This window comes from Mus caroli, unplaced genomic scaffold, assembly GCF_978045245.1.
Source record: "Mus caroli unplaced genomic scaffold, Mus_caroli_1 scaffold_15, whole genome shotgun sequence".
NCBI lineage: Eukaryota > Metazoa > Chordata > Mammalia > Rodentia > Muridae > Mus > Mus caroli.
The window spans coordinates 7,752,619-7,777,342 of record NW_028227270.1 but is presented as its reverse complement, the minus strand read 5'-3'; the positions used below and the strand labels follow the sequence as shown (position 1 = coordinate 7,777,342).

At 45.2% G+C, this 24,724-nt stretch overlaps 1 protein-coding gene across 1 annotated transcript; it reads right to left on the bottom strand.

The window, feature by feature from the left end:
* Nucleotides 1–18,338: 18,338 nt before the first annotated feature.
* Nucleotides 18,339–19,320, bottom strand: Hspb3 (heat shock protein family B (small) member 3). Its single transcript, XM_021181108.2, has one exon. The coding sequence runs from the start codon at nucleotides 19,156–19,158 to the stop codon at nucleotides 18,694–18,696; it is 465 nt and encodes a 154-aa protein (XP_021036767.1). The 5' UTR covers nucleotides 19,159–19,320; the 3' UTR covers nucleotides 18,339–18,693.
* Between the last annotated feature and the right edge of the window lie 5,404 nt (nucleotides 19,321–24,724).

The following is a 24,724-nucleotide window of genomic DNA, read 5'->3' as shown; positions in this document are numbered from 1 at the left end:
AGAGAACCCAAGTACATCACTAATGGGTGGAACCCAAGCCACTCTCCTTATTACTGACACAGCACACGGGTCGGCCTACTACAGAGTGAGGGAAAAAGGCAGCCCAGCACCACTGGAAAAGGTTTTGTTCCACCTTCGCTTCGTGAGATGCACTCAGAGTCTGTCCACTGTAAGATCATCATCACCCTGCTGGGAAGAATCAGAACAGGGAGAGGAGAAGCCAGAGGACTGCAAAGAAAAATTCGCTTCCTGAAACCCAACACATAGGGAAGGGTCCATGCAGAAATGGACCCTTCCATGTATGGATTGTAACATCTTGAATCTCCAGCACACAGAGGCCTGTAATAAGCCACTCAGTTATAAGCCCCTGTTCTAATCACCCTATGTTAGATGAACGAATCCCAGAAAGCAGCTCTTAACACTGCTGTTTTATACTGAAGAACGCAGTCCCCACTGTTAATAAATGCTAGAGCTAGGGCTGAAGCCGAGTCTGGGCTCAGAGTGTCTCTGCCTTTGGACTCCACTTTACACTGTCCCGACTGAATTTTAGAGCAGCAGGATTGGGGAAAAGGAAATTGTGAGAGTCTAAAGCTGGAAGAAACCGTGTCAATATCATCCAGTTAAGGAAAATGTTACAGGTAACAGGGGAGTAGAGACAGCTTCTTTAGAGATGGCCCCGTGACAAGCTCCTTTTGGACAGAGGTGACACACGCTTGCAGAGTAAACCAGGCAGGTCTTAAATACCCAATCCTCCTGCCTTAGTCTCTCATGTGCCAGGGTTATAGGAATACACTATTATGCAGGCATACCAACTCTTAGAGACCATCCTTTGAGTGAGCAGTAGGGTAGACCACATGTGAATGGAAAGAACTCTCCTCCCCCCCCCCCCCCGCTCCCCTCCTTACAGTGTACGGACATCTCTCTTAAGCAGTGGAGATTGGTCTCAGAGTCTCACATATGCCAGGAAGGAGCTGTATCAGCAATATCTCCAGCCCAGTTTTCACTTTTTATCTTAGGAGACTCTAAGTTGCCCAGGCTGGCCTTGAACTTAGCATCCACCTGTCTCAATGCCCAAAGTAGTTGGGAAACACTATCAGTCCCAGCTGAAACGACTCGTGTGTGTGTGTGTGTGTGTGTGTGTGTGTGTGTGTGTGAGAGAGAGAGAGAGAGAGAGAGAGAGAGAGAGAGAGAGAGAGAGAGAGAGAGAGAGAGAGAGAGAGAGAGAGAGACTAATATTTGGTTTCATAACTTTATGTTGCATTCCTGTCGTTAATTTCACTCTGAATGCCGGGCGGGAAATTGTTTTATCTGTTGCCCACTAGAGGGCACTATATATTCTCTTATCTTTTAACCAAGCCCGGAGTTTGCGGTTCCCGTGGGTCTGCTGCTTCCTTTAGCTTTAGCTCATCATACCTAAAGCATCCCAAGGCGAAGATTTCTGACTAACCTCCTGGATGTTCTGTACTTAAGGTGACTGTCACTGAGTCTGGGGCTTACGATCCCTCCAGTTCTTGGTCTGAATTACTCTCAGTTTGCAGGTGCAGCACAGTGAAAGGTCCCTTCCTCTGCGTGTCACTGCTGCGGAGCTAGGTCAGGATGTGGAAGAGAAAAGGGCCAATCTTAACGGTGCCACTTCCCTAATTTCCTGGCTCAGGAAATGTTCGTGGGAGTTTTGTTACTTCACAGGACATCTGAAGGTTCACTTTAATGATGGTCAGTCAAGGGGACACGTAACATCAACAACACTAAATGTCATTTTTAGCTAAGTAGATTCTAGAAAGATGGCTGTCAGGGATTGTCTAGTAACCCAATTTGTCCCCACCGTTTCACTTGAATGTAATTAGTGGGATCATTTAAGGGCCAGTATGACAGTAGCTTATTTAATAAAAGCTGTGTTTCTCAGGCAACCCCAGGAGGTAGGAGATAGGGGACCCTCTAGAATGTACCAGAGACCTGGGAGGTGAAAGACTCTCAGGATTCAAAGGGAGGGATCTTAGATGCCCAAGAGTGAGGAGAGAGACCTTGCAGAGTCCGCCTCCAGTATAGACAGGGCATCAAGGGGAGGAATAGGATTGCCATCCCACAGTCAAAAACTCTGGCCCAAAATTGTCCCTGTCTAGAAGAACCACGGGGACAAAAATGGAGAAGAGACTGAGAGAAAGGACGTCCAGTGACCGGCCTAAATTGGGATCATTTCAAGGGGAGGCTCCAAGGCCTGACACTATTACTGATGCTATGGTGTGCTTACAGACAGGAGGACCCTAGCGTAGCTGCCCTCTGAGAGGCCCTACCAGCAGCTGAAAGAGTCAGATGCCGATATTTACACCCAACCAATGGACTGAAGTCAGGGACCCCTGTGGTTGACTTAGGGAAAGGCTGGAAGAAGCTGAGGAGGAGGGCGACCCCATAGGAAGACCAGCAGCCTCGACTAACCTGGACTTCTGAGATCTCTCAGATGCTGAGCCACCAAGTACCCCCTACACATATACAGAAGAGGACTGTCGTGTCTGGGCTCAGTGAGAGAAGACAGGTCTAATCCTCGAGAGACTTGAGGGAGTGGGGAGGCCTGGTGGGGTGAGGTGGGGTGGGGTAGTGGGGCCATGGGAGGATGTGGTGGTGGGGGAGAGGAGGAATGAGATGATGAACTGTGGGAGGGCAGACCGGGAGGGGATTAATGACTATACTGTAAAAAAAAATTAAAGATAATAATAATAATAATAATAATAATAATAAAAGCTGTGTTTCTAACTTGAGTGTAACTACTGACCTTCCTTTCATGATTAAGGCATACGTGAGGAAACGGGCCCTTTTTACATGAAGCATCTAGGGATCTTGATAATAGGATTTCTGGGATGAAGTCGTGCTAAACCCCCGTGACATGTCTGTCTTTGGCAGTGACACGTGTTCGATTTATCCCACATTCTAAAAAAAAAAAAAAGTCACTCCCTCGAAACTGATTGGTCATGCATGCCATGCCACCAATTTTAGTAAGTTTCCTTTTGATTGTTGTTTTGTATCTGGACCTGCTGACTAAGATCATGAGCTTAGCTTAATCGTTACAAGCTTGTACTTCCCGGGGAAGTGTTGTTTAGTCTGCTGCTGATATTTTCTCGAGAAGATGGCAAATGAAACATGGGTCCTGATTACAGCAGTTACAGGTAGAAAAAGCATCTAGATTCACCCTGCATGAAACACATTCTATCCATCCCACAAAACCCACTTAAGATCCATCGTGAAAGCGATGGCTGGATAATCTGCCAGTGATGGATGTTTCAGAAGAACTAACCTCTAACCTAGAGGCAATTTCCTTATTACTGGTATGAAATGTGAAGGCTGGGAGTTTTTCCTTCTCTTTCTGAATGTGAGATAATACAAGCGCATGGAACTTCATATAGCCCCAATCGCTTGTACACTCATTTCAGTCGGATTAGACTTCGGGGCGCTTTCTGTCTCGAAGTCACCATTAAGTGTTTTGATTTCCCTTCTCCTCTGGGATCTTGGAGCAGCTGTTGTTCCTTAAAAGAGCCTGCTAATGCAGAGTTAGCTTTTTAATTATGACTTGATTCCAATGGCAATTAAGTTGGCTAATTCCATTAACTCGAAAGCCTCTACGAGAGCAATAGCACACAAGGATATCGTTTGCCAGCAGAACGGCCCATCATTGTGCAGAATGATCACGCGGTTCTCCCAGGACATCAGTGAAAGAGGTAAAAAACTGTGCACATAAAAGGCTGATGGAACTGTGGGTCCTTTGCCAGCTTTGGAAGGTCTCAGGGCCTTCTCCTGGACAGCCTGTGTCCCTGCAAGTGTCCTCAGTTCAAAATTATGTATTTTGGGGTTTGGTGCAACATATTCTTGACTCTTTCAAATAGAATAAGTATGAATAAATTAAATAATTTTTGTTCCTTTGGGATGCCCATAAGAACTGAAATCTCCTTTTGGCGTTCCACCCTGTCATACCCATGGATAGCTCCTTGCAATGCTCCAGTACAATCCCACAACTGAGATACTGACTTTGATGCAGCCGATAGATAAGTACAAATATCATGGGAAGCAGTGCTGGATCAGAGCGGTGGTCTCCGCAGTGAGGATCTGTCAGAGTCACCTAGAACACGTATGGGCAAAGACAGTCGGAGCTCCTCTAACGTCATCCTTACAACACAGTTCTGCACTCGAGCGATCACAGGGTCTTTGAGATTTCTAGGATAGAGCTCACCTGTGGGCCTATGGCATTCATACCTGTGGAGTTCCTTTCATTCCCAGCCTCTTATACTCTACTTTCTGTCTCAGGAGGCTAGCCCGTGTGGATGGCATCAGCTTCAGGTCTATTACATCCTTCTCTAAAGGCCTTGGCTCCTAACGCACAGAACTCTTCATTAAGATTTCTCTCCCTAATGCTTGCTCACTGTTTCAGGCTTGGATGTGTGAGGTCCTTGCTGGCCTTGTTGGCCCTGAAGGCATGATGTTTTTGTGAGCTGTGTAAAGGCTATCCCTGTGTTATACAAATGCTGATTTCTCTCTCCTCGTTTCTTGTTTCAATTCGGGCATGGTGTTGTAATGCTGATGTCATGAGTCTCCTATCTCAAGTTTGTGTAAATAACTCTTACCATTTATTCTCTGCCTTGTCAATAAATGCTGATCACCCAGTGGCTGGAAAGAAGAGAGAATAGGGCAGCACAGCAGAAACATGGAAGGCCTAATTGCAGGTATTGCTGGGATCCTGGCTGGGAGGTAGTAAGGTTACTTGAGGGGGTTAAGATTGAGTGTCCAGGTTCTGAGATGAAGCCTGTATAAATCTTGGTTTATCTGTGTTGTTATTGGGAGCTATCTACAGTCCCCATATTAATCTGCTACAGATGGTTACTCTAAAAATGTCATGTACAGTGCCCCGCAACCCTAACCACAATTCTCAAGAGTGTTGTTGGTGATCAGGTTTCCACCAGTCTCCCAGATGATGTCACTTTGATACCGTCAATAAACACAAGCTGATCACTTTGGTTCTCTCACTTGACTTAGAGACCCTCTTTTGTATTCTTCTCTCAAATAGAAGAATTTGAAATTCAAAAGAAGTCAAAGATAAAACTCAGGAACATTGACTTCAAAGAGGAGACTCTTAGTAAAGATGAAAGAAAGCAGAACGAGGCTCTAGGCTCCTCACACTCAAACGTTGTGACCTTGCTACTTCCTGAAGCTTCTTTCCTGAGATCAGAGGAACCCCAAACCAAGCACTGTGGGGAGAGAGCTGGCCTGAGACCAGAGGAACCCCAAACCAAGCACTGTGGGGAGAGAGCTGGCCAGGCTGCCCAGACCTCCCTCTAGGGATGAAGGAGTTACTCCTCTAGCTTCTGCTAGTGTTGCCTAGAAACTGCCTCCAGCTGACTGTTCTTCCTGGACTTACCCTAACTGAAGGGACTAACTGAACTGAACTGCCTTGGTGGCTTCCTCCAGGGCATCCTGCACAGGAGACAATGCTGTGACTCTGAGAGAAGAGCCTGACTCCCTCAGACCAGCAAGGACCCGCTTTTACTCATTACCATGTGTCACATAACAAATGACAATAAAACAACAAACGAATGAATTCTCAGTGTCTTGGGTCCAGATTGTCTTGGGCTTCATGACATCAGACAATCGTGGAGTCTAGGGGCTCAGCAGCCTTTTCTGGTCAGTCTCACAGGCCTCATTGCAATGCTTACTAACTTTATGACAATAACTGCTGTGACAAAATCCCATTTTCCAAGGACAGTGGACTCCTTGCTGATTGCTGCCCAACATGATAGCTGGGGGGGGGGGGATTCTAAGTTGTTATAAGTTACTTCTAGCTATTAAAACACATGACTTCCTGTCTTTACGATTCAATTTTTTAAAATTTGGCTTTAAGGGCCCTTTTATGGCTCTCTCTCTCCTCGCCTCCCCAGCCCTGCAGCAGATTATTTGTGATCTGGTTCACATGCCCTGACTTCTCACCACCTCTCTGCTGGTGATGACCGTGGTGGGAATGGGAAGAGTGCTTTGGGAGGCTGAGATTTTGGTTCTCAGTGTGGACAGCTGAGAGTGGAAGGGCATCATCTTTACTTACAAGTGGAAAATTCCAATACGGGACTCCTCCTCAACTGCAAGTTCAGGCTCCGCTCCGGGAGCCCCATGTCCACATCTTTAGATGTGTGCCACATTTTTGCCCAATGCTGTCTCGTTCTGAGACAAGATCAAGGCTCCACATGGTGACCTAGCTGTATTGAACTCCCCGGACTCCAGCCTTACATAACCCCCATCTTCCAAACCCCTTGGACGCTAAGACTTTGGTGGGCAGTCTTGACCCCTGCTCCACCTGGCAGCCCCTGTGCATGCCATATATTTGCGGGTCACTTTCTCTCTAACCTGATGATGCAGGAACTATATTATTATCCAGACAGGAGTGGAATGTGAGAGACCCATGGATCTGAGGACAAGAAGGAATGTAGAGCCAGACCTGGCCTCTGCCCTTGTTTTGGGGACATTAAACAGTCCTATGTGAATATCTTCCTAATGTTTCCAACTCTGGAGTCTCACTCCAGGCCCTCTGTCACACAGCAGCTGGAGGGAACTTTCTAAAACCCAAAGCTCGCCTGCCTAGCTTTGCTAACAGTTCTCCTATGGTCCCCGTTGCCATGAGGATAAAGTCTTCAGCAGTCCAGGGGGCAAAGCTCAAAAGACAAACTGGCGAGGGAGTCGGGATCTCGACCCTGATTGAACTTCCAGCTTTGTATTCTTACATCTACTATGTTCTATGTCAGCCACACTGTCCCTTTAAAAGCAGTCCCTGAGCACTTTCTGTGTATAAGGAGGCAAGGATGCAAGGAAGACTATGGCAGCCGCAATTTTAGGCCGTACACTTGCAGAGCGAGTTAAAGGCTAAGTAGTAAAGCTGCTTCAGCCATGGCACCCTCAACCTAGGCAGAATGGCAAGGCTCTTCTTGCCACACACACCAGGTAGGGTTTTCCAGTAGATCCGATATCCCTTATGATGTTTTGTTTTTTGTTTTTGTTTTTGTTTTTTATTTATTTACGAACATACTTTTCTAAAACCATGGAATAGATATCTTGGGATAAAAGGCATACTGTTTTCATTTCATCATAACAGCAAGCAGAGAGCTCAGATATGGTGGGTGAGTGCTCACACTGAGTGCTCAGACAAGGTGAGTGCTCAGACACATTGAGTGCTCAGTAACTGTGTGAGTACTCAGACAAGGTGAGTGCTCAGACACTGAGTGCTCAGACAGAGTGAGTGCTCACCCTGAGTGCTCAGACAAGGTGAGTGCTCAGACACAGTGAGTGCTCAGTAACTGTATGAGTACTCAGACAAGGTGAGTGCTCAGACACTGAGTGCTCAGACAGAGTGAGTGCTCACCCTGAGTGCTCAGACAAGGTGAGTGCTCAGACACAGTGAGTGCTCAGTAACTGTGTGAGTACTCAGACAAGGTGAGTGCTCAGACACTGAGTGCTCAAACAGAGTGAGTGCTCACCCTGAGTGCTCAGACAAGGTGAGTGCTCAGACACAGTGAGTGCTCAGTAACTGTGTGAGTACTCAGACAAGGTGAGTGCTCAGACACTGAGTGCTCAAACAGAGTGAGTGCTCACCCTGAGTGCTCAGACAAGGTGAGTGCTCAGACACAGTGAGTGCTCAGTAACTGTGTGAGTACTCAGACAAGGTGAGTGCTCAGAAACAGTGAGTGCTCACACTGTGTACTCAGACAAGGTGCGAGCTCAGACAAGGTGAGTACTCAGATACAGCAAGTGCTCAGACACTGAATGCTAAGACATGGTGAGTGCTCCACAAAGTGAGTGCTCAGATACAGTGAGTGCTCAAATATAACAGTTGCTGAATGAAAGCAAAAAGAAAAAGAAAGAAAGAAAGAAAGAGAGAAAGAAAGAAAGAGAGAGAGAGAGAAAGAAAGAAAGAAAGAAAGAAAGAAAGAAAGAAAGAAAGAAAGAAAGAAAGAAAGAAAGAAAGAAAGAAAGGGAAAAGAAAAGAAAAGAAAAGAAAGAAAAAAAAGAATGGTTTTTGTATGTTTTTCTACATAGCCGCTTCCGAGGCTCTGGACTTCTGACCCCCTTCATTTCTAAATACCATGTCAGTTCCATGGTTTGCATTAGAATGAATTATGATGGAGAGTTTGTCAGGTTTTTAGAGTGTTCTTAGCTGACCTACCAACATTCTAGTCATTGTTTCTAGAAGCAGTGCTCGCCTCCAGGGCAATGAAAGGGACAACAGATGCATTCTCTGAGTGGCTTCTAGAAATGAAATGAACATGCGGTCATCAATTGCTATCTTAGCAGAGATTCATCGTACAGGATTCTAGCATCATCTTTCACCGAGGATGCCGGCATGCTCAGAGGCCATCTGAAGAATACACCTTTACTGAAACAGTGCATGTGGGAGGGGGTGCACAGTGGGACTGTGTTTGTGGTCCAGACTGATAATTCCTCACTTTTATGGTAAATTTTGGGCAAGAACATGGGTGAGAAGCCCTGAGAGGTCTCCTCTGCAGTAGAAGCCCTCATCCCTGGTCTTAGTTATGGGTTTTATTGCTGGAAAGGGACACCATAGTCAAGGCAATTCTTATAAAGGCAAACATTTAATTGGCGATGGCTTATAATTTCAGAGGTTCAGTCCATCATCACCATGGCAGGAAGCATGCCAGCATCCAGGCAGACATGGTACTGGAGAAGGAGCTGAGAGTTCTGCATTTTCATCCAAAGGCATCAAGAAGGAGACTGGCTGCTGCAGGCAGCTAGGAGGAGCCTCTGTCTTTCTTACTGGGTAGAGATTGAGCGTTAAGAGACCTCGAAGCCTGCCTACACAGTGACACACTTCCTCCAGCAAGGCCACACTTATTTCAACAAGGCCACACCTCCTTATAGTGCCAATTCCAATGGGCCAAGCGGCCCTGTAATTCAAAGTGGTAGGATGCGTCCCCAGAAGTCTTTCTGTTATGTCCTCAAGAGCTCCTCTTATTCTGTCAGTTACTCTGCAGTGAGCCATGCCATTCACGCAATGATTTTTACACAGTTCAAACCCTTCCATTCTAAAGCAGTTTCTAAATTCAATTGCCCATCCCTCCCCCAAAGAGAAGCCACACACACAAGCTTTAGAGGACATGGCACTGTGAGTTGTTTGATTTTTAATACTTACGTAATACTTACTTTAAACTTTCATTCACTCTCCTCTTTGCTTCCTCTGATAGTTAGAATCTTGCTAATCAATGATGACCCCATTTGCTTTGTTTGAAGTTTTATTCTCCTCCAACCATTGCTAATGAAAAAGCAATAGGAATGCAGCAAGCAGCTACTGACTCTAGGCACTCTTCCCTCTATGTAAGAACCAATGGATTATCTCCCCAGGTTACACGCTAGCTTGAGTGATTAGCTACCCTGACTGTCCTGGGACAAGGGGCTATAGGCTGCCACTCATGACAGCTGTCTGGAAAAACGGGGGACTTTAGAACCGAAAACCAGAGGAGCGAATGCTGGAGAGAAAGTCGAGGAAAGGGAAACAGGTTGGCAAAGACACGGGATAAAAAGGAGTCGTTCATTGTAGAAGAAAATACCAGGGGAAAAAAAATCAAAATTAGACAGAAGGCTGGAAAAAGGAAGCTTTCAAGACCTAGTTTGAAATATCTGAGAATGGTCTTGGACAGAGTAAAATGCAAGGATAAACAGAAGGAGGGAAACCACATGTGCTGAACTGCATAGAGGAGCACAGGAGAGCAACAGGAAACACACCCTTCTGTGTGAGGAGCTCTCTCTTTTAGGAGGTTGCTTCTCTTTCCTGGAGTATGTGTAAAGTGTAGTCTTGGATATTGCTTAGAGAAAAGGACAGGAATAAACCATTTACAAATAATTGCTTGTGTTGAAGTACTCTCCCCTCAGCCCTGTCATCTCTGGAAGATCACTGGGCCACCCAGTATTCAGTCTAGCTCTCAGGAGTAGCTGTACGTGGTTCATGCCCTGCAGTTAACCTATTGCTAATGAACTGCATAAATAACATACAGAGTCCCATTCAAGTATTATACAGTGACTATCACCCGTGCTTTCCCTCTTCTTCTCTACCTGTCACCAAGGACAGATGTAAGTTATCCTTTGTTCCTCAAAAGATCAGCTGAGTGTCCTTTTTCAGTCAGTGCAGCTATAAGGTATGCAAGTTTAAATATGTTTGCTCCCCTCAGAAATTCATGCTGAAATTTGATTGCCATTGTAGTGGTGGTGGAAGGTAGGACCTTTAAGAGCTGATTACATCATTAGGATGGATTAGGGATTTGATGGCGGGACTGGGTCCCATAGGATTAGATCAGCAACTGTGAGGCTGGGTTGTTACATCATGACCATGTGTGACTCTATGGTCCACGCACACACATGTCTTTTCACTCATGTATGCTTCTACTTTTCAAGATGAACTGAAGCAGCAGAAGGTCCCCATTAGCATGCTCTCGGGCATGCTAGTCTCAAGAACCATAAGCCAGAAATAAGCGTCTTTCTGTTGTTAATTACCCAGTCTTAAGAACTCTGTGAGAGCAACAGAAAACAGGCTAAGACAGACTCTGTAAGGAATGATGGTTGCATTCCACGTTTATGGGTCGGTCCCAGCAATCAAACCCTGTGTTGTTGTAGGTCACTGAAGCTTCACACCACTGTAGCCAGTTGGTCCATTATGTCCTCCTGGGCTAGGGCCCTGCCTGATCGCCACCGCCTTTTGAGGGAGAAGATGCTCATTCCCTCTGTATTCCCTATTACCACCCAAGGCTGGCATTCTTTATTACTTTAGTGGACCCATCTTTTCTCCACCATTGGAGACATAGCTGTTCTCATTTCAATTTTTTTCTTGTTTTCATCTTGCACATATATCACTCCATCACAGCCTCTCCTTGTCACACTATCCCCTTCTCAATGGGACATGAGCATTTTAAGGGCCCTGTTTACTCTTGGCTAAGCCGTGTAGAATGTTTAATAGTCCTGGGTCTCACATGCTAAAGACTAAGAAGCCCCTCTCATAGTGGCAGTGCTGATGGAAAACTATTCCAAAACTTGTCCTGTTGCGAATACCATGGGGACATCAATCAAACATAGACTCAAGGGCCTCCCAGCCCTTCTAGAACCCAAATCTAATTATAGGGCCTGAAAATCTTTACATAGCAAACATTCCTTGCCTGAAATGTTTGAATATACATAACAAGATGTACTGGGAACAGGACCTAGTTCTATGAAATTAATTTGCATTTTATATATACCCTAGACACGTAGCCTGAAGGAAATTTTATGTGCTGCTTTCAGTGTGCTGATATTCCAACAGTGATTGTCACATCTGGACAGTTGAAAAATTTTCCACTCGTGATACCACATCAGCACTCCCAGGTGTTCAATTTTTGAGCAATTCAGATTAGCGGTGCTCGATCAGATGGGCCCAGGAAACTATTTCAAGAAGAAAAATTAGAGAGCAGGAACTTTCTCTCTCCCGCTTTTCCTGATTTGTCAGCTGCCGGTTGTCATCCAGATGTTAGCTACCACGGAGGCCCCAGCGTGAGGCAAGAAATGCAGAAGAAAAACTTATGTCGCACGGTTGAGTCTAACTGGAAATGTTCTTCAAAAATATGAACATGACTTAAATAATCTTTACCCTTGACACCCCAAAGAATTATCCACCCTTTATTTCTTGTCATGGGAATGCTTATATCCATAAAGTTGCTTTTTTGAAGAAATTTGTGAAAGCATAATATCTCATAGGACAATGTGTAATATTTTTAAAACCCAGAAAATTAGATGAGCAAACTGTCCAAAATTTTCCGGCCTAGAGAGGGGCAAACTTGGATCACAAACTCCTGCTGATTAATATCCATTTGCTTTCAAAGTCTACATCCCTAATTATTCTGGTCTTGACCATGAAGCCATGGTCTTTGAAGGTTTGTTGTTGTTGTTGTTGTTGTTGTTTTAATTTGGCTTCATCCCTGGGGTCAAGTGGTTCTATGGACTTCATACCAAAAGAGCTATTTCAAATCTGCTGTCAAGTTAAAAAGATAAAATCAATTACACAAGAAACTACTTGTATCTTGTTCAATAGCAACAGAAAATTGAAGGCACATTGAGCTTTCCAGAGCTTTGAAATGTTATTTTGAGAAATGAAGGAAGCTGACCTTGGCGAGAAAGCACAAGAGCACAGAGGAACCTGAGCCTGTAAGGATTAGTATTAGAGGGACAGGAGATGCCAGCCAGCAGCTCCAAGATCAGCACGGCATGATACAGGGTGCCACAGGGCACCACCATGGGGATGCAGGGTGTCACAGGGCACCACCATGGGGATACAGGGTGTCTCAGGGCACCACCATGGGCAGTGCATCTCTCCAAAGCCACAGGGCAGAAAAGGGCCACTCCCATCTCAGTGTATTGGTCCAAGAAATCACATGTCACTCTGCTCTGGAGGAGCAGATAAGGACCTCTCTCTTGAGGCTCTGTGACCTGAGACTCTTTTTGGCATCTTTAATCCACCTCTGTTCTTTACTGCATTGGACGTAATGAGAGCTGGATTTATGTTGCTGTTTCCAAAGCTCTTTACATTCTGCCTCTCAAGTCTGGAGATGGCGCACCTTGCTATTGTGACTTTCTTCAAATGTGAATGTAATTACAAAAAGAAAACAAAACAAAACAAAACAAAAAAAAAAGATATACTATTTTGTCCCAAAGACCTGCTTTAGAAAGGAGGCAGGGGAGTTTAATATCTCTGAGGGAGGGGAAAGAGAAGTCTTAAATATCTTGCAGGCCCTTCTGCACTCTATTTTAAGAGGTGGCAACTGAGACAGGGAAAGAGCTACTTTTAGCCTTAGCGGCTACAGCAGCGAATACAGACTTTTTGAGGAGGGAAGACCCACCACAGCTTCACTTACTGCGAGCTTCTGCTTTCGCTCTGTGAGTTGCTACATCTCACAGGACAGCTTGGCCCTCAGGGAAGAGTCTGCGCTGCTCTGACACTTGGCAAGGATACATCAAACCAGAAGCGAAATAAAAGACACAGATATCTTCAAAAGCCGCAGAAAGAACACAGTAGACCCAAACTAGACAGAAGCAGAAAGCCGCAGGTGGGCTGCGTGGGGCAGTATAGATCGGAAGGTTCAGGAAAGGGTCCATGTGTTAGGGGTCTGGCTCCGGAGCTTGGATGCACAGGAAGGGAATGGAAGTTTAGGTGGGGCCTCAAGAGAGGTTGTCGGTCACTGGGGCAATTCCTTGGAGAAGATAATGGAATACTCTTTCTCTTTCATGCCTGCCTCTGAGGGGAACAGTTAGCTTCACTGTGTGTTGGAGCCATGGTGTGCGTCTCAGGCCTAAAGCATCGGCACTAACTAGTTATGGAGGGAAACCTCCAAAACTTAAGCCAAGACAAACCTTTCTCTCTTTTTAAACTGATCTGCTCAGGCCTTTTGTTACAGTCAACGAAACCTTAACACACCCTGTGTAACCTGCTAGCTTCTTTCCAAGTAGAAATGGTTAGTGTCAAAAGGAAGTTTGGATTTTTGCCTAAGAAAGAAATACAAAATTCTAGGGACAGGAATTGTGCTTCCTGTGTGAGACTGGAGGTAGTGGTGGTGTGTGGAGCCCTTTTGGCTCAGGGAAGAAAGATATCCCTCAAGGATCTCTAAGAAGACAGGAAAGGCCTCTGGGCTCCATGTTCGATTGATGATTGAATCTTGGATATTGCCAAAGTCACTGAAAAACAGGTTTTCTAAAATCCTTTAAAAAATGAGGACAAAGGCAACACAAAGTTTAACCTGAGTGTAGGAAAGCTACTTTGTAGTTGAAGAGGAAACATCAGTTATCCTGCTTCGCGAAGTAAGCCCAAACCCCAGACTTCCTAAGCACTCAGAGAGCCTTATCACTGAGAAAATCAGAAACGTACATGCTTGGAACTTGATCACCATCAGTTTGGATTTATGTATGGGGTGGGGTGGGGTATGTCCATACCTGTATGAACATGTGACACAGATAAGGATTGCTGTATAGAGAAAAGAACTCTATTAAAGCCACAGGCATGGCAAAGCACACAATGAAGTGCTACAGGTTTTAACACAACAGAAATGAGATCTGGCCACTTTCTGAGCATTATTTCACACAGTGGTATAGTTTGAAAGTGTCAAGTCCAAAACTCAGTTTCCGACAATGTGATGAAATTAAGGGGGTTGGAGGGACCTTTAGGGAGAGACCAGGTAATGATCTGGTTTCTCATACAAGAGTCTGACAGGGGTCTGTTGTATCTTTCCCTCCTGCCTGGCAGCTGAGGAAGGAATATTCTGAGTGTATACAAGCCCCTATCCAAAAAAGAAAAGGCAAGAAAGAGAATAAACTGTAAGTAAACACAGAAAATCAATATTTTAATTCTCCTCTCAACCTTATTATTTAATAGCTTGTAGGAAGAACAATGGCTATTGGTGAAAGGTAGAATTTGGTTAAGCTGGAAGATTTTTCTTTTAAACCTGAGCTTGTATCTCATTTATTTTTAATAATAAGTATTGGACACACTAAGTTTAACCAACAGCAGTTTTCAGATAATCACATTAATAAGAATAAATCTGAATCCTGACCCACTGACTATTAAAACATCAGTTGTCCTCTCTGGCTGTTTACTTTCAGATTGTCCCATACAGATCCTATTTGCAAATTTTAATGCATACGTCTTCCACAGGTGAAGCTACCCACACCCTGTCCTCACCAGAGAATTTTAAGCAGCGGCAACTGGGCGTTTACAGGGATTCATTTCTGGAACAAGAGGCCATGGCTGTAATAGACACATAAGACTAACATATAAGGAGGAAAAATTAAACCCCCTGACCAAGGTCAAAGTTTTGTAGGAAGGCCAAACTCTTTCTTGAGTACATCCTTGTGAAATAAGACAGTACAGTTCATTTTCTAGTCTAATGATACTGTAGCAGACAGGACTTCTGGGGCTTGCATGAGAGGCTGAAGAAGAAGATTGCTACAAAATGGAGGCCAACCTGAGCTACTGACACATTGACTCAAAACTCTGAGAGCGGTGGAGGAGGGAGAGGGAGAGAGAGCAGGAGAGGGAGAGATATGTGGGCAGACATGGTTATTCAGAATGAAAAAAAAAAAAACAAGAAAAACACAACCAGAAAACAAACAAACAAACAAACAAACACCCCTTTGAGGTGACTTTGAGAAGAGCCCTTGTGCTCCATAAGTGTACTGAATCACCAGTGTGATCAGCGCTCTGAAGGCTGACTACCGGTAAGCTTGGGCGAGCTGGACTTCTTTGAACATGCAGGAACAAGGGCTTGGTGTCCTGCTTGCTTCTTAGTACTTTGCTGTGCTCGTAGACGGTGATGAGGAGAGCCAGCTGCGAGGCCTGTGTTCTTTGTTTTGTTGGCCATACAAGGTTTCCAGTGTTATCTCTACCTTAGAGGGCAAGCAGGTAAGAGTGAGGTCAAGGACAGATTAAAGGCCCTGGGAGGTGAATGTGAAACTAATTCTTCAAAATGTCAGTCACTTCTAGACTTCCAGGATGCAAGGTCGGCAGCTCAGCTACAGACAGAGACAGGCTAACTTTGGTTTACAAATGACAGGAAAACAAAATGTTGGAGACATTTAAGATTGTTTTAGCACTAGAGGGTTAACATTAGATATAAGAGGGGGCATGGGGGAGGGGAGCGATAAAATTTGAAGGTAGCATTAAGATGCCAAGCAACAGATGTCATAGGATGTCACATTTGCCAGTCCTTTGCTTCCTGGAGCATTACAGGTGCATTTGGATGCAAACTCTGTGACCTTCCCACCTTTCTCAATGTGTCACCCGCCTCCCAGACGATGCAGCTGCCACCTTTGCCTGCATCCTGAGAAGCTTCCTGGATGCAAATCCAATTCTCTGCTCCTCCTCCTCTTCCTATCACACAAAATGGCACGCAGACCAGATTCCAACCAGAGACAGAATTGTACTCCAGAAATCTTAATGAGCATACCGTCTGTGAAAGGGTGGCAGAGACAGGGAATTAACGAGGAATGGAGATATGCCAGGGGCAAGAAGGTGAAAAGGCCACATCTTTTACAGAAGGGTCCAATGTTGTAATTCCACATACTCATAAGGACTGGATTATCCCTTAGGAATCTGTCTGCTGGAGGACACTGGCCCTGGAGAAACGTCAGTCAGCTGCACTGTGGAAGCTAAGTAGGAAAAACAAGCCTTTTGTGCTGTGTGGAAATATCACCTGCCAATAAAAAGCTGATGGCCTATTAGCAACAGGCAGGAAGTAGATAGGTTGGAACTCTGGGAAATAGGCAGAAGCCGGAAGTTTGTCCTGGACTCTGAGGAAGTCCGGGGGCATGAAACTGAGGAGAGGTAACTAGCCATGCAGAAGGTATAGAATAGTTTAAATGGGCTATATGAGTTATAAGATAGTTGGGGAACAAGCCAAAGCTTAGGGCCTACGCTTATTCATACATAAATGAACCTCTGAATTCTCATTATTCAAGAACTGTGGGATGGGTAGACAAGCTCTTGGGGCCACCTAAGCTTGTCCCTCCTCTGAGCTGTAATCCCTCTGCTCCTCAGTGGGTGCCTCTCATTGGCTGAAACCAATTGGAGACCAAAACTGTATAGCCTGTGTCGGATTGGGGCTAGGAGGCATGGAGAATGTTTGGGCTGATGATGATCGATCAGGATGTCAGATTTCATGCAAGGATAATTCTAATTTTACCCAGACCGATAAGGAAACATGAGCTAGCTATTTAAAGTAACAGGCTCATCGTGGTTGACAATGAATCAGTTCACTTTTTTTTTTCTCTCTCTTTTTTTTTTTTTTTTTTTTTTGAGACAGGGTTTCTCTGTGTAGTCCTGGCTGTTCTGGAACTCACTTTGTAGACCAGGCTGGCCTTGAACTCAGAAATCTGCCTGTCTCTGCCTCCCGAGTGCTGGGATTAAAGGCGTGCGCCACCACGCCCGGCCTCATTTCACTTTTTGTAGTGTTTTGAAAACCTAAAACCTTCTCCTATGCCTTTGAATTTTTAATTTTATCTAGAAACAAAGAAATGCTAACTGGAGATGTGTTGAATTTTCGGTTTTTGAAAGGAAAAAAAAAAAATCCCCAAGGGTAGAAGGAAGGTGTTGACTAGTGAAAGTTCGGAACCAAATGAGAGAGCCCTTGGAGCTATTTGTTTCTAAAACCACAATTGGCTACATAATTACTCAGATGGCAACAATGTTTGACGGGGCGTTACATTGTATCCCACTTCTCATCCTGTTAGCTCTGGTATCCTACTCACACTGGTTAGCTTTGTTGTGCCCCACTGTTCATGTAAGTTTCAATTTCTCAAACAAAAAACGTCTTGGCCTAGACTTTATACTCCAAACGTCAGCTTTAGACACAAATTTCATATAAACAGATGCTCCAACATCTTTCCGATGTTAGCAAAAAGTAGCAAATGTCACCCCAGATTCTGTTTGATTTCTGGTTTTTACTCACTCCCCATCTTCCCTGTTTTAGCTTGAATAGAGGAGAGGCAAGATGGAGGAGCACCGTGACAGCTGTCTGCCTCCACGCAGGTGACAGCCACACTCTGAGATCTTCTTTCTATTCTTAGCACTGGCCTGGCCTCTCTCCCTATGAGCTCACATTCAGCACCCAGTGGAACAGAAAGCGGCCACTTTCTCCACGGAAGTATTTAGGATACACAGATGAGCTAGCACATATTCTAAATGCCCACGAGCAGCTGCTGAAGGCAAGCCTCCCATTCTTAACCTCTACCAGCTCCATCCAGAGCCAAAGCAGCAGTTTGGGAGCACAGAGGCACTAAGGGAGTCCTGATAAGCATGTGCTGCCCCAGACTATGCACCCAGCTCAGATGGCTGCCTGAGCTCAGGTTCCTCACTGGCCGCAAGGTTATTTAAAACTTTCGACCAGTAGAGACAGCAGATGCTGGCACTGGCCACCTCCCTTCAAAATAGCGAGGATTAAGATTTCCTGAGCCCAGCAATGCAAAGTTTTAGTTTCCCACACCTAGCATAAGAGACACTATACACTCTGGGCTAACAAATATAACACCAAACCAAGTAGTATACATTGTCTACCAGCAAAACTCCTGGTAGGGTTCAGTTTAGCTTTGAAAACTATATGTGGTCTATATGGGAACTTTTAAAAAACTAAAATACCTGAAGATTCCCACTGATGTTTAAAGGAGCAACAACTGTTGTGACTTTTAACTAGATTCAGACCCAGGTCCCGTAAATTATAATATACAGAAATAAAATGTTCTCTTTGAAGCCCTCCCCCCTCTTTTTAGCAATACAGAAACTTTTCATACAGTGAAGAAAAATCAGATCTCTTTACTGACGAGGACTGTTTTGCCGTAGGTTGTCCAAACGGCCTCTGTGGAATTTTAGACTCATCAAAAACCAGGCTGAGCATTCTCTAGTACCAACCACAGTCTGCTAGTTCTCAGGTGGTTTCATTGTAAAAGCAGCATCACTCCTAATTGCACAAACACATTTGAAAACCTTCCTTTCTGGCTACCAATAAGAAAGACAACTTCCACATACCAGGAACTGTGGATACATTTTTTTTAATCCTCATAAAAGTGACAGCAATCCATCTCAAACGTTTAAGCATTCCCGGGGTGTCCCTGGCTTTCATCCTCCTTCCTGGGGTATGAACAGCAAACAAAAGGTTTTCACTTGGTCCCTAGTGAATCCTTGACTTCCACCACCAAGATTCCATCATGACAGAGGATGGCAGACAAATCTTTGGTTTCGACTCCATCTGGCAGTTTGTACTGTCTGGTGAAACTCCGCGATATAAACCCGTGTTCGTCCATTCTGGTTCCGTGCTGTGCCTTGATCAGCAGCCAGCCCTCGAAGGTCTGGATGATGATATCCTCGGGCAGGAACTGGACCACATCCAGCAGGATCTGGAAACGGGATTTGCCTTCTCCGGGTGGCTTCTCGGTGGAGGCTGAGTCCTCTGCCAGAGCCTGTGGCGTGCCTGCGCCTCTGGCTTTACTCAGGTCCTCGATGGTTGGCCCGGGCAGTGCATATAGTGTATGATCCAGTCTGCAGTCTTCTAAGCCTCGAGCTTCAAACTCCTCCTGATAACGCACTGGGGTCTCTATGAGGTGCCTCAAAATGATTTTTGCCATAGCAGAGGCGACTCCAGCGTTGAACCGCTTCCTTTCCGTGAGTGTCCAGCCCCTGGCGTTGCTGGCGGACTCGATTCTTAGTCCTAGCAGCTCCGTTTACAGTCAGTCCTGTCCAGACGGCGGCTTAATTGGGGCTGAATCAGACCGGCACACTGACTCTTGTCTTTTCACACACACTGACAATGAATGGCTATTTATAGCCGCCTCTGCGAGTTGCATTTAGCTCACAGCCGGTACAAGTGGGCCAGGCAGGGATCACACTTACACGCTCCCTTAGCCTTGGCAGGCCTGTCTGGCTTGTTCACCCCAAAACACAAAGTAGAAACCAGAAGCAGCGCTTGAAGATCCCACCGTGTGACCTCGCCCTGTGAACCGCAGGGTGTGCAATCATCTCAGTACAAGCCTCTCTGCCTGAAAATTCCATTCGGGGAGAGAAGATTCTAACTCTGGTTTATGAGAAATCAATCAATTTCAAACAGCTACTAAACTCCGGCTAAGTTCTGATCCTATTCCGTTCCTTTTACTCTTTTGTGCCTAAAGGACACCTGAACCACATCAGCTGGTGTTTGTACATCTGACTCGGCAAAATGAGATGGGGTGACTAAGCGAGAAGAGTGTGAAACTTCAGAGGGAGACGGGGAGCTCGGGACTGACAGAAATAGTCAATAGCAGAGAGAAAAATGCAAAGCGTTCAACTATTTCATATTAAGGTTCAGAAAACAAAGAATGAATCTAATCAACACCATGCTATTGAATGGGCAAAGACACTCACTGCACATCATTTCTCAACTAAAGCACCCTTTCATTGTCCTTCCACTGGCCAAGACTGAGGCAGCTGCCGCGGAACTTCTTCAAGATGTGCTATGTAAAAATAAAGTCTGGGTGCTGGGCAAGTGTTCTACCACCGAAGTACATCTCTGCCTCATCACCCAGCTCCGGCTTGCCGGCTACATTCAAGGCTTTACAGCCCTGCAATAGACTACCCATACCTCCACGATCAGCTATGTCAAGGACAATCTAATCATCTTTATTTTCTTTAAGCTGCCCAGGTTTGAAAGGAATATCAACTAGTTGTTGATTTGTTTGTTTCTAATTATTTTAAGGGTACATGTAGAGTGACTCTTCTGAACTTTGCTGCTTCCTGAAGTCTCAAAGAAAGCTGTATTACTCTCAGGAAGGCAAAAGACTGTAGTTTTTATGGAAAGAGAGAGAGAGGATAGGACAGAGATGCACATATATAGAGAGATTATATAAAACCTCAGATACTTCATAATTGTACAATGGTTTGTGGGGTCTCTATAGTCATAGGTGTGTCTGTGGCCTTACGTATTAATGAGAAAGATAGACAAGAACTCTAGTGGAAAATAAAAACGATCCCTAGAGATGGGGCAAAGAGACAGTAATGAAAAGATGAGGCACACCACCTAGTCTCCTTTGCTAATTGCTTACTAAGACTTCTGTGACTCAGTGGATCATGTAGGGGATGCTAATTACAGGTACTCGGGGTCCGAGAGAGTTTTCTAGAAAGAGCCATGGAGTGTTCTGTCTGGGGTGCTTGAGCCAAAGAGAGCATCGCCATTCCAGAAGACGAAGACACCTGCACCACTGTAATACAGACTTTAAAATAAGAAGGAGGGCGTTTCGGTTGGAGTGTGAGCGATCGGAATCAGAGCAGGAAGCCCAATGCTTGGTTAGTTGTTTAAGAAGTTGTCTTAAAGAGAAAAATAATTCTTTATATTTTGATCGTCAAAAGGCCAGTTGAGGAATTCTTTTTCAAAGGAAAAAAATTAGATTCTAGCCTAGAATAAAGGAGTTAACTCAAATCTGTGCCTGCTCCTGCTCTCTCTCTCTCTGTCTGTCTCTCTGTCTCTCTCTGTCTCTGTCTCTCTCTCTTTCTCTGTGTGTGTCTCTCTCTCCTTCTCTCTCTCTCTCTCTCTCTCTCTCTCTCTCTCTCTCTCCCTCCCTCTCTATCTCTCTCTGTCTGTCTCTCTCTCTCTCTTTCTGGCCACATCTGTAAGAAACATGTTTGCCACCATGAGCCACTGAGGACACAGATGCATACCTGGTGACGGTCATTCAGGTTTATGACACAGAGACCCTCTGACGACAGCGCTCGTAACCCCCTGAACTGATTTCCTAGCCCTAGGTTGACTACAAATGAGAGGTTAAAATATGCCCACTTAAATTTCAACAGTATTGGGCAAATTAGAGGCCTAATTGTGTTGTCTCGGGGTAAATTTACCTTCTGTATAATTTATCCTTTGATTTCTCGTTTGTCTGTAGCTGTGTATGACTTTGAGCGGGTGAGAGGACAGAGTGGGAGAGGCAGACAGAAGCATGGCTCAGTCAATGGATTAAGAGGTGAAGAGTAAGGAGATTAGGCTTAGCAGCAAGAGTCAGTGGCAAGATATCAAATAAGCCATAATTTTTCAGAAATGAATCACGGCCTTCAGGTTACAGTTTCCCATAACCTGGGTGAAGAGGAACCAGCCAGGGGCTGCCATGGGTTTGAATTCATTTTAGAAAGACAGCTTTAAGAAACCAGACTATTGGCCTGCCTGAAAGAATGGATTGGCCAGAGGTCCTGGTGTACCTTAGTGGATGCAGTCTGATCCCTCTGTGGGCAAGTCTGTTTCAGATGCTTTCCTTAAAGCCAGTACGTAGTGGAAATGCTAAGGGTTCTTTGGAGAGTCGGTTGTGTTGGATGGTGTTTTGCTGAGGCAAACACACGAAGGAAAGTTTCACTGAAGCAGACACAGGAGGGAGGATGTTCTGCTAAAGCAAGCACGTGAAAGGACACGTGACGAAGGAGTATTTGCTAACAACACACATGTATTGGTCTGCCTCATACTGTGTAGTTCAGCTCCAGTTGTTGGGACTCCCTGGGCTGATTGGATGCATTTGCTAAAGCAAGACAGGTGCTGAGGCAAAACCTGTGCTGAGGCAAGACATGTGGAGGACACCTGATGTTTGGAGAGTATAAACAGGACTCACTGAACGATGGAGAGAGGGAGAGCTTAGCTTGCTGGTACAGCTAGCTGTGCAACGCTTATAGATCTTGTGTCTTCGCTGATCTTAACTTCCCTGAGAGAGGCTCGGCCGAGAACCTCTCCTGGGGTCTCTGCAGGTCCCCCCTGCTGACTCAAGCTGAGGCTAGGTTATGTCGCCCCTGTTGCTAACCCATCTCTTCTGAACGGGACTGCTGGTGTCTCCGTGAAGTGTTTGTGAATGGATCGAGCTGCTGCTGCCTGCTAACCAATGACCTGAACTGCCAATTTCCAGACAACACAGACGAGAGTTGCTCCAAGAACCTTTCTAAACAGGTCCACTTCCCCCATATCCTTTCTTTCCCACTGCCTCTGGTGGGTGGTGGGCTAACAGGGAGGTTAAAGTATTTAAGAACTGTCCTAGGATTTAAAACCCAATCCCAAGGCTGACCTCGGCCTCCGTACACACTTGCACAAACACATGGGCACACACACACGTTCCCTTCAGTCCTTTTCCTTAGCTGTTATCTATGAATCTGGTGTGGAGTGGGGATAGGGCATAAAACTAATTTTCCTGGAGGAACAGCTTGGTGAAATTCAGATGGTATGTAACTGAGTAAATTCTGAATTTCTGGACTCAGAAGAGTGCTTTTGACTATGTGACTAAATACTCATTGCAGCCTGTCTACACTCCTCCAATGAGACCAGTATGTATGTAGCATCTATCTCGGTCCATTTTAAACACCCCTATATGAAGAAATGGCTTCTAACATGTCATATGCTCCTTTGAATGTCTATATATTTTTAAATGTAGCAGAACATGTTAATTCAGACGTGAAAGAAGCAGATCTTTTCAAGATGTAAAGTGAATTACGAAACCAAATCCAGATTTAGTGTGCTCCGTGGTCTAAAGCGGCTCATTTTTAAATGTTGTGACTGCCACCTGGTGGCAGAGACTGGAATTTCACGAGCGGAAGGCTGATTCTTGAGAAGTAACTAATTCGGAACAAGCAACTCCTAGACCTTCCGAGTGAGTGGAGAAAAGATGGAACAGGAAAAATTTGAAGGATAGATTTTGAACTCTTGCTTTCTGATCGAAAAGCTACCAAGCTAAGAATATGCGTACCCTGCATAAGTGTGGCCGTAAAGACATCAAAGCCGTGTGATCAAAGAAAACACTTAAGCAGCACAGGGGGGGGGGGGGGGTCGTTACTTTGCCCTTTACCACCTGAGCCAATGTCAATCACAATCTCTCAGACACTCGTTCTCTCTCTCTCTCTCTCTTGCTAGTTGAATGGGAAAACACACCTTTCAGATTTGCAAGGAGGTTAGAAAAATAGAACACGGAATGCATAAGATAGAATTATGCACAGTAAATGTTCAGTCAGAGCTAGATGATATTTAGAATATAGTATCTTCAAAAAAAAGACCAAGGTCCTTTGGAGGAAAGATGATTTCATACAGACCCATTCCAAGCAAATGGGTTGCCCTGCCGTGTTTCTTTAAACATTAATTGGGGTCTTAAAAAAAAACGCTAGCTGTTACTGGATAAAACCGTAAGCTCTGGAGCTGGTTTAGACCAGGCCAAACTTGGGAAAGTACTGACTCAATGCTGAAGCCACGGAGCTGTCTTTATCAGCCAGGATCAAATGGTTTTCTAAGTTCCTTCCCACATCTGATCAGAAGCCCTTTGGAGTTGGTAACATGATTCTCGGGCGTCTGGGCCATTGATCTTGAGAACCTCAAGTCTGCTTTTTCAACCCTGAGGGAAATTCCAAAGAAATACTCAGCACATCTAGTTCACACGTGGTGGTTTCCAGGGCCTTCTGAGTTCTCTCTTCCACAGCAGAGTTCAGCTGAGAGGTCGGGTTAAAGAAAGTGTGGAATTGGCGATAGCGGGGTAGAAGAACCAGTGAGTACGGCGAAGAGAGAACCAACGGCGTCCGATCTCAGTGAGCGCGGGGAGAGAAGCAAACAGTGTCCGATCTCGGTTCCCAATAAGACACTGCAAAGGAATGCACTGAGTGTATAAGGCTCCTTTGAGGTTCAAAATAAATAAAGAAAAAGCGTTGCCTTTGCAGCCTACCCAGGTGTTCTCTAAACACTGTAGATTTCTTCTTTCTGGGTCTGTGGCCCAGCTGCATCTTTCCCACGCACCTCGTGACCATCTCCAGCACTGACCTCCAGCCACTAGGCTCACAAAGAGTTGTTTCAAAGGCACCTTTTCGTGGCAGGATTCTGGGATCGGATCTAAGAAGCCGGTTAACTAGAGGTAAGAAATGCATTCCCAGGACGCTGGAGGAGAGATTTCACACCATTTCTCCTTTCCCAAGCCAGGAATGATGTCCTTATTCAATCCTGGTTAGTTGGGTATGTCCCGCCAAGGCTCAGATGCTGGGGCGTGGGTCGCAAACTAGTGGCGCTATTTTGAGAGTTTCTGTAAACTTTTGAAGACGGCACATCGCTAGAAAAAGTAGTCCATTGGAGGTAGGTCTTGGGGTGGGGGAGGGGGTAATCCTCTCCCTATCCCTTTATGGTCCACCAAGGAATGAGCATCTTCCTCCTCCACATATTTCTCC

Excerpts from the sequence above, each read along its gene's own strand:
- Hspb3 (XM_021181108.2), bottom strand. The coding sequence starts at position 19,158 with ATGGCAAAAATCATTTTGAGGCACCTCATAGAGACCCCAGTGCGTTAT.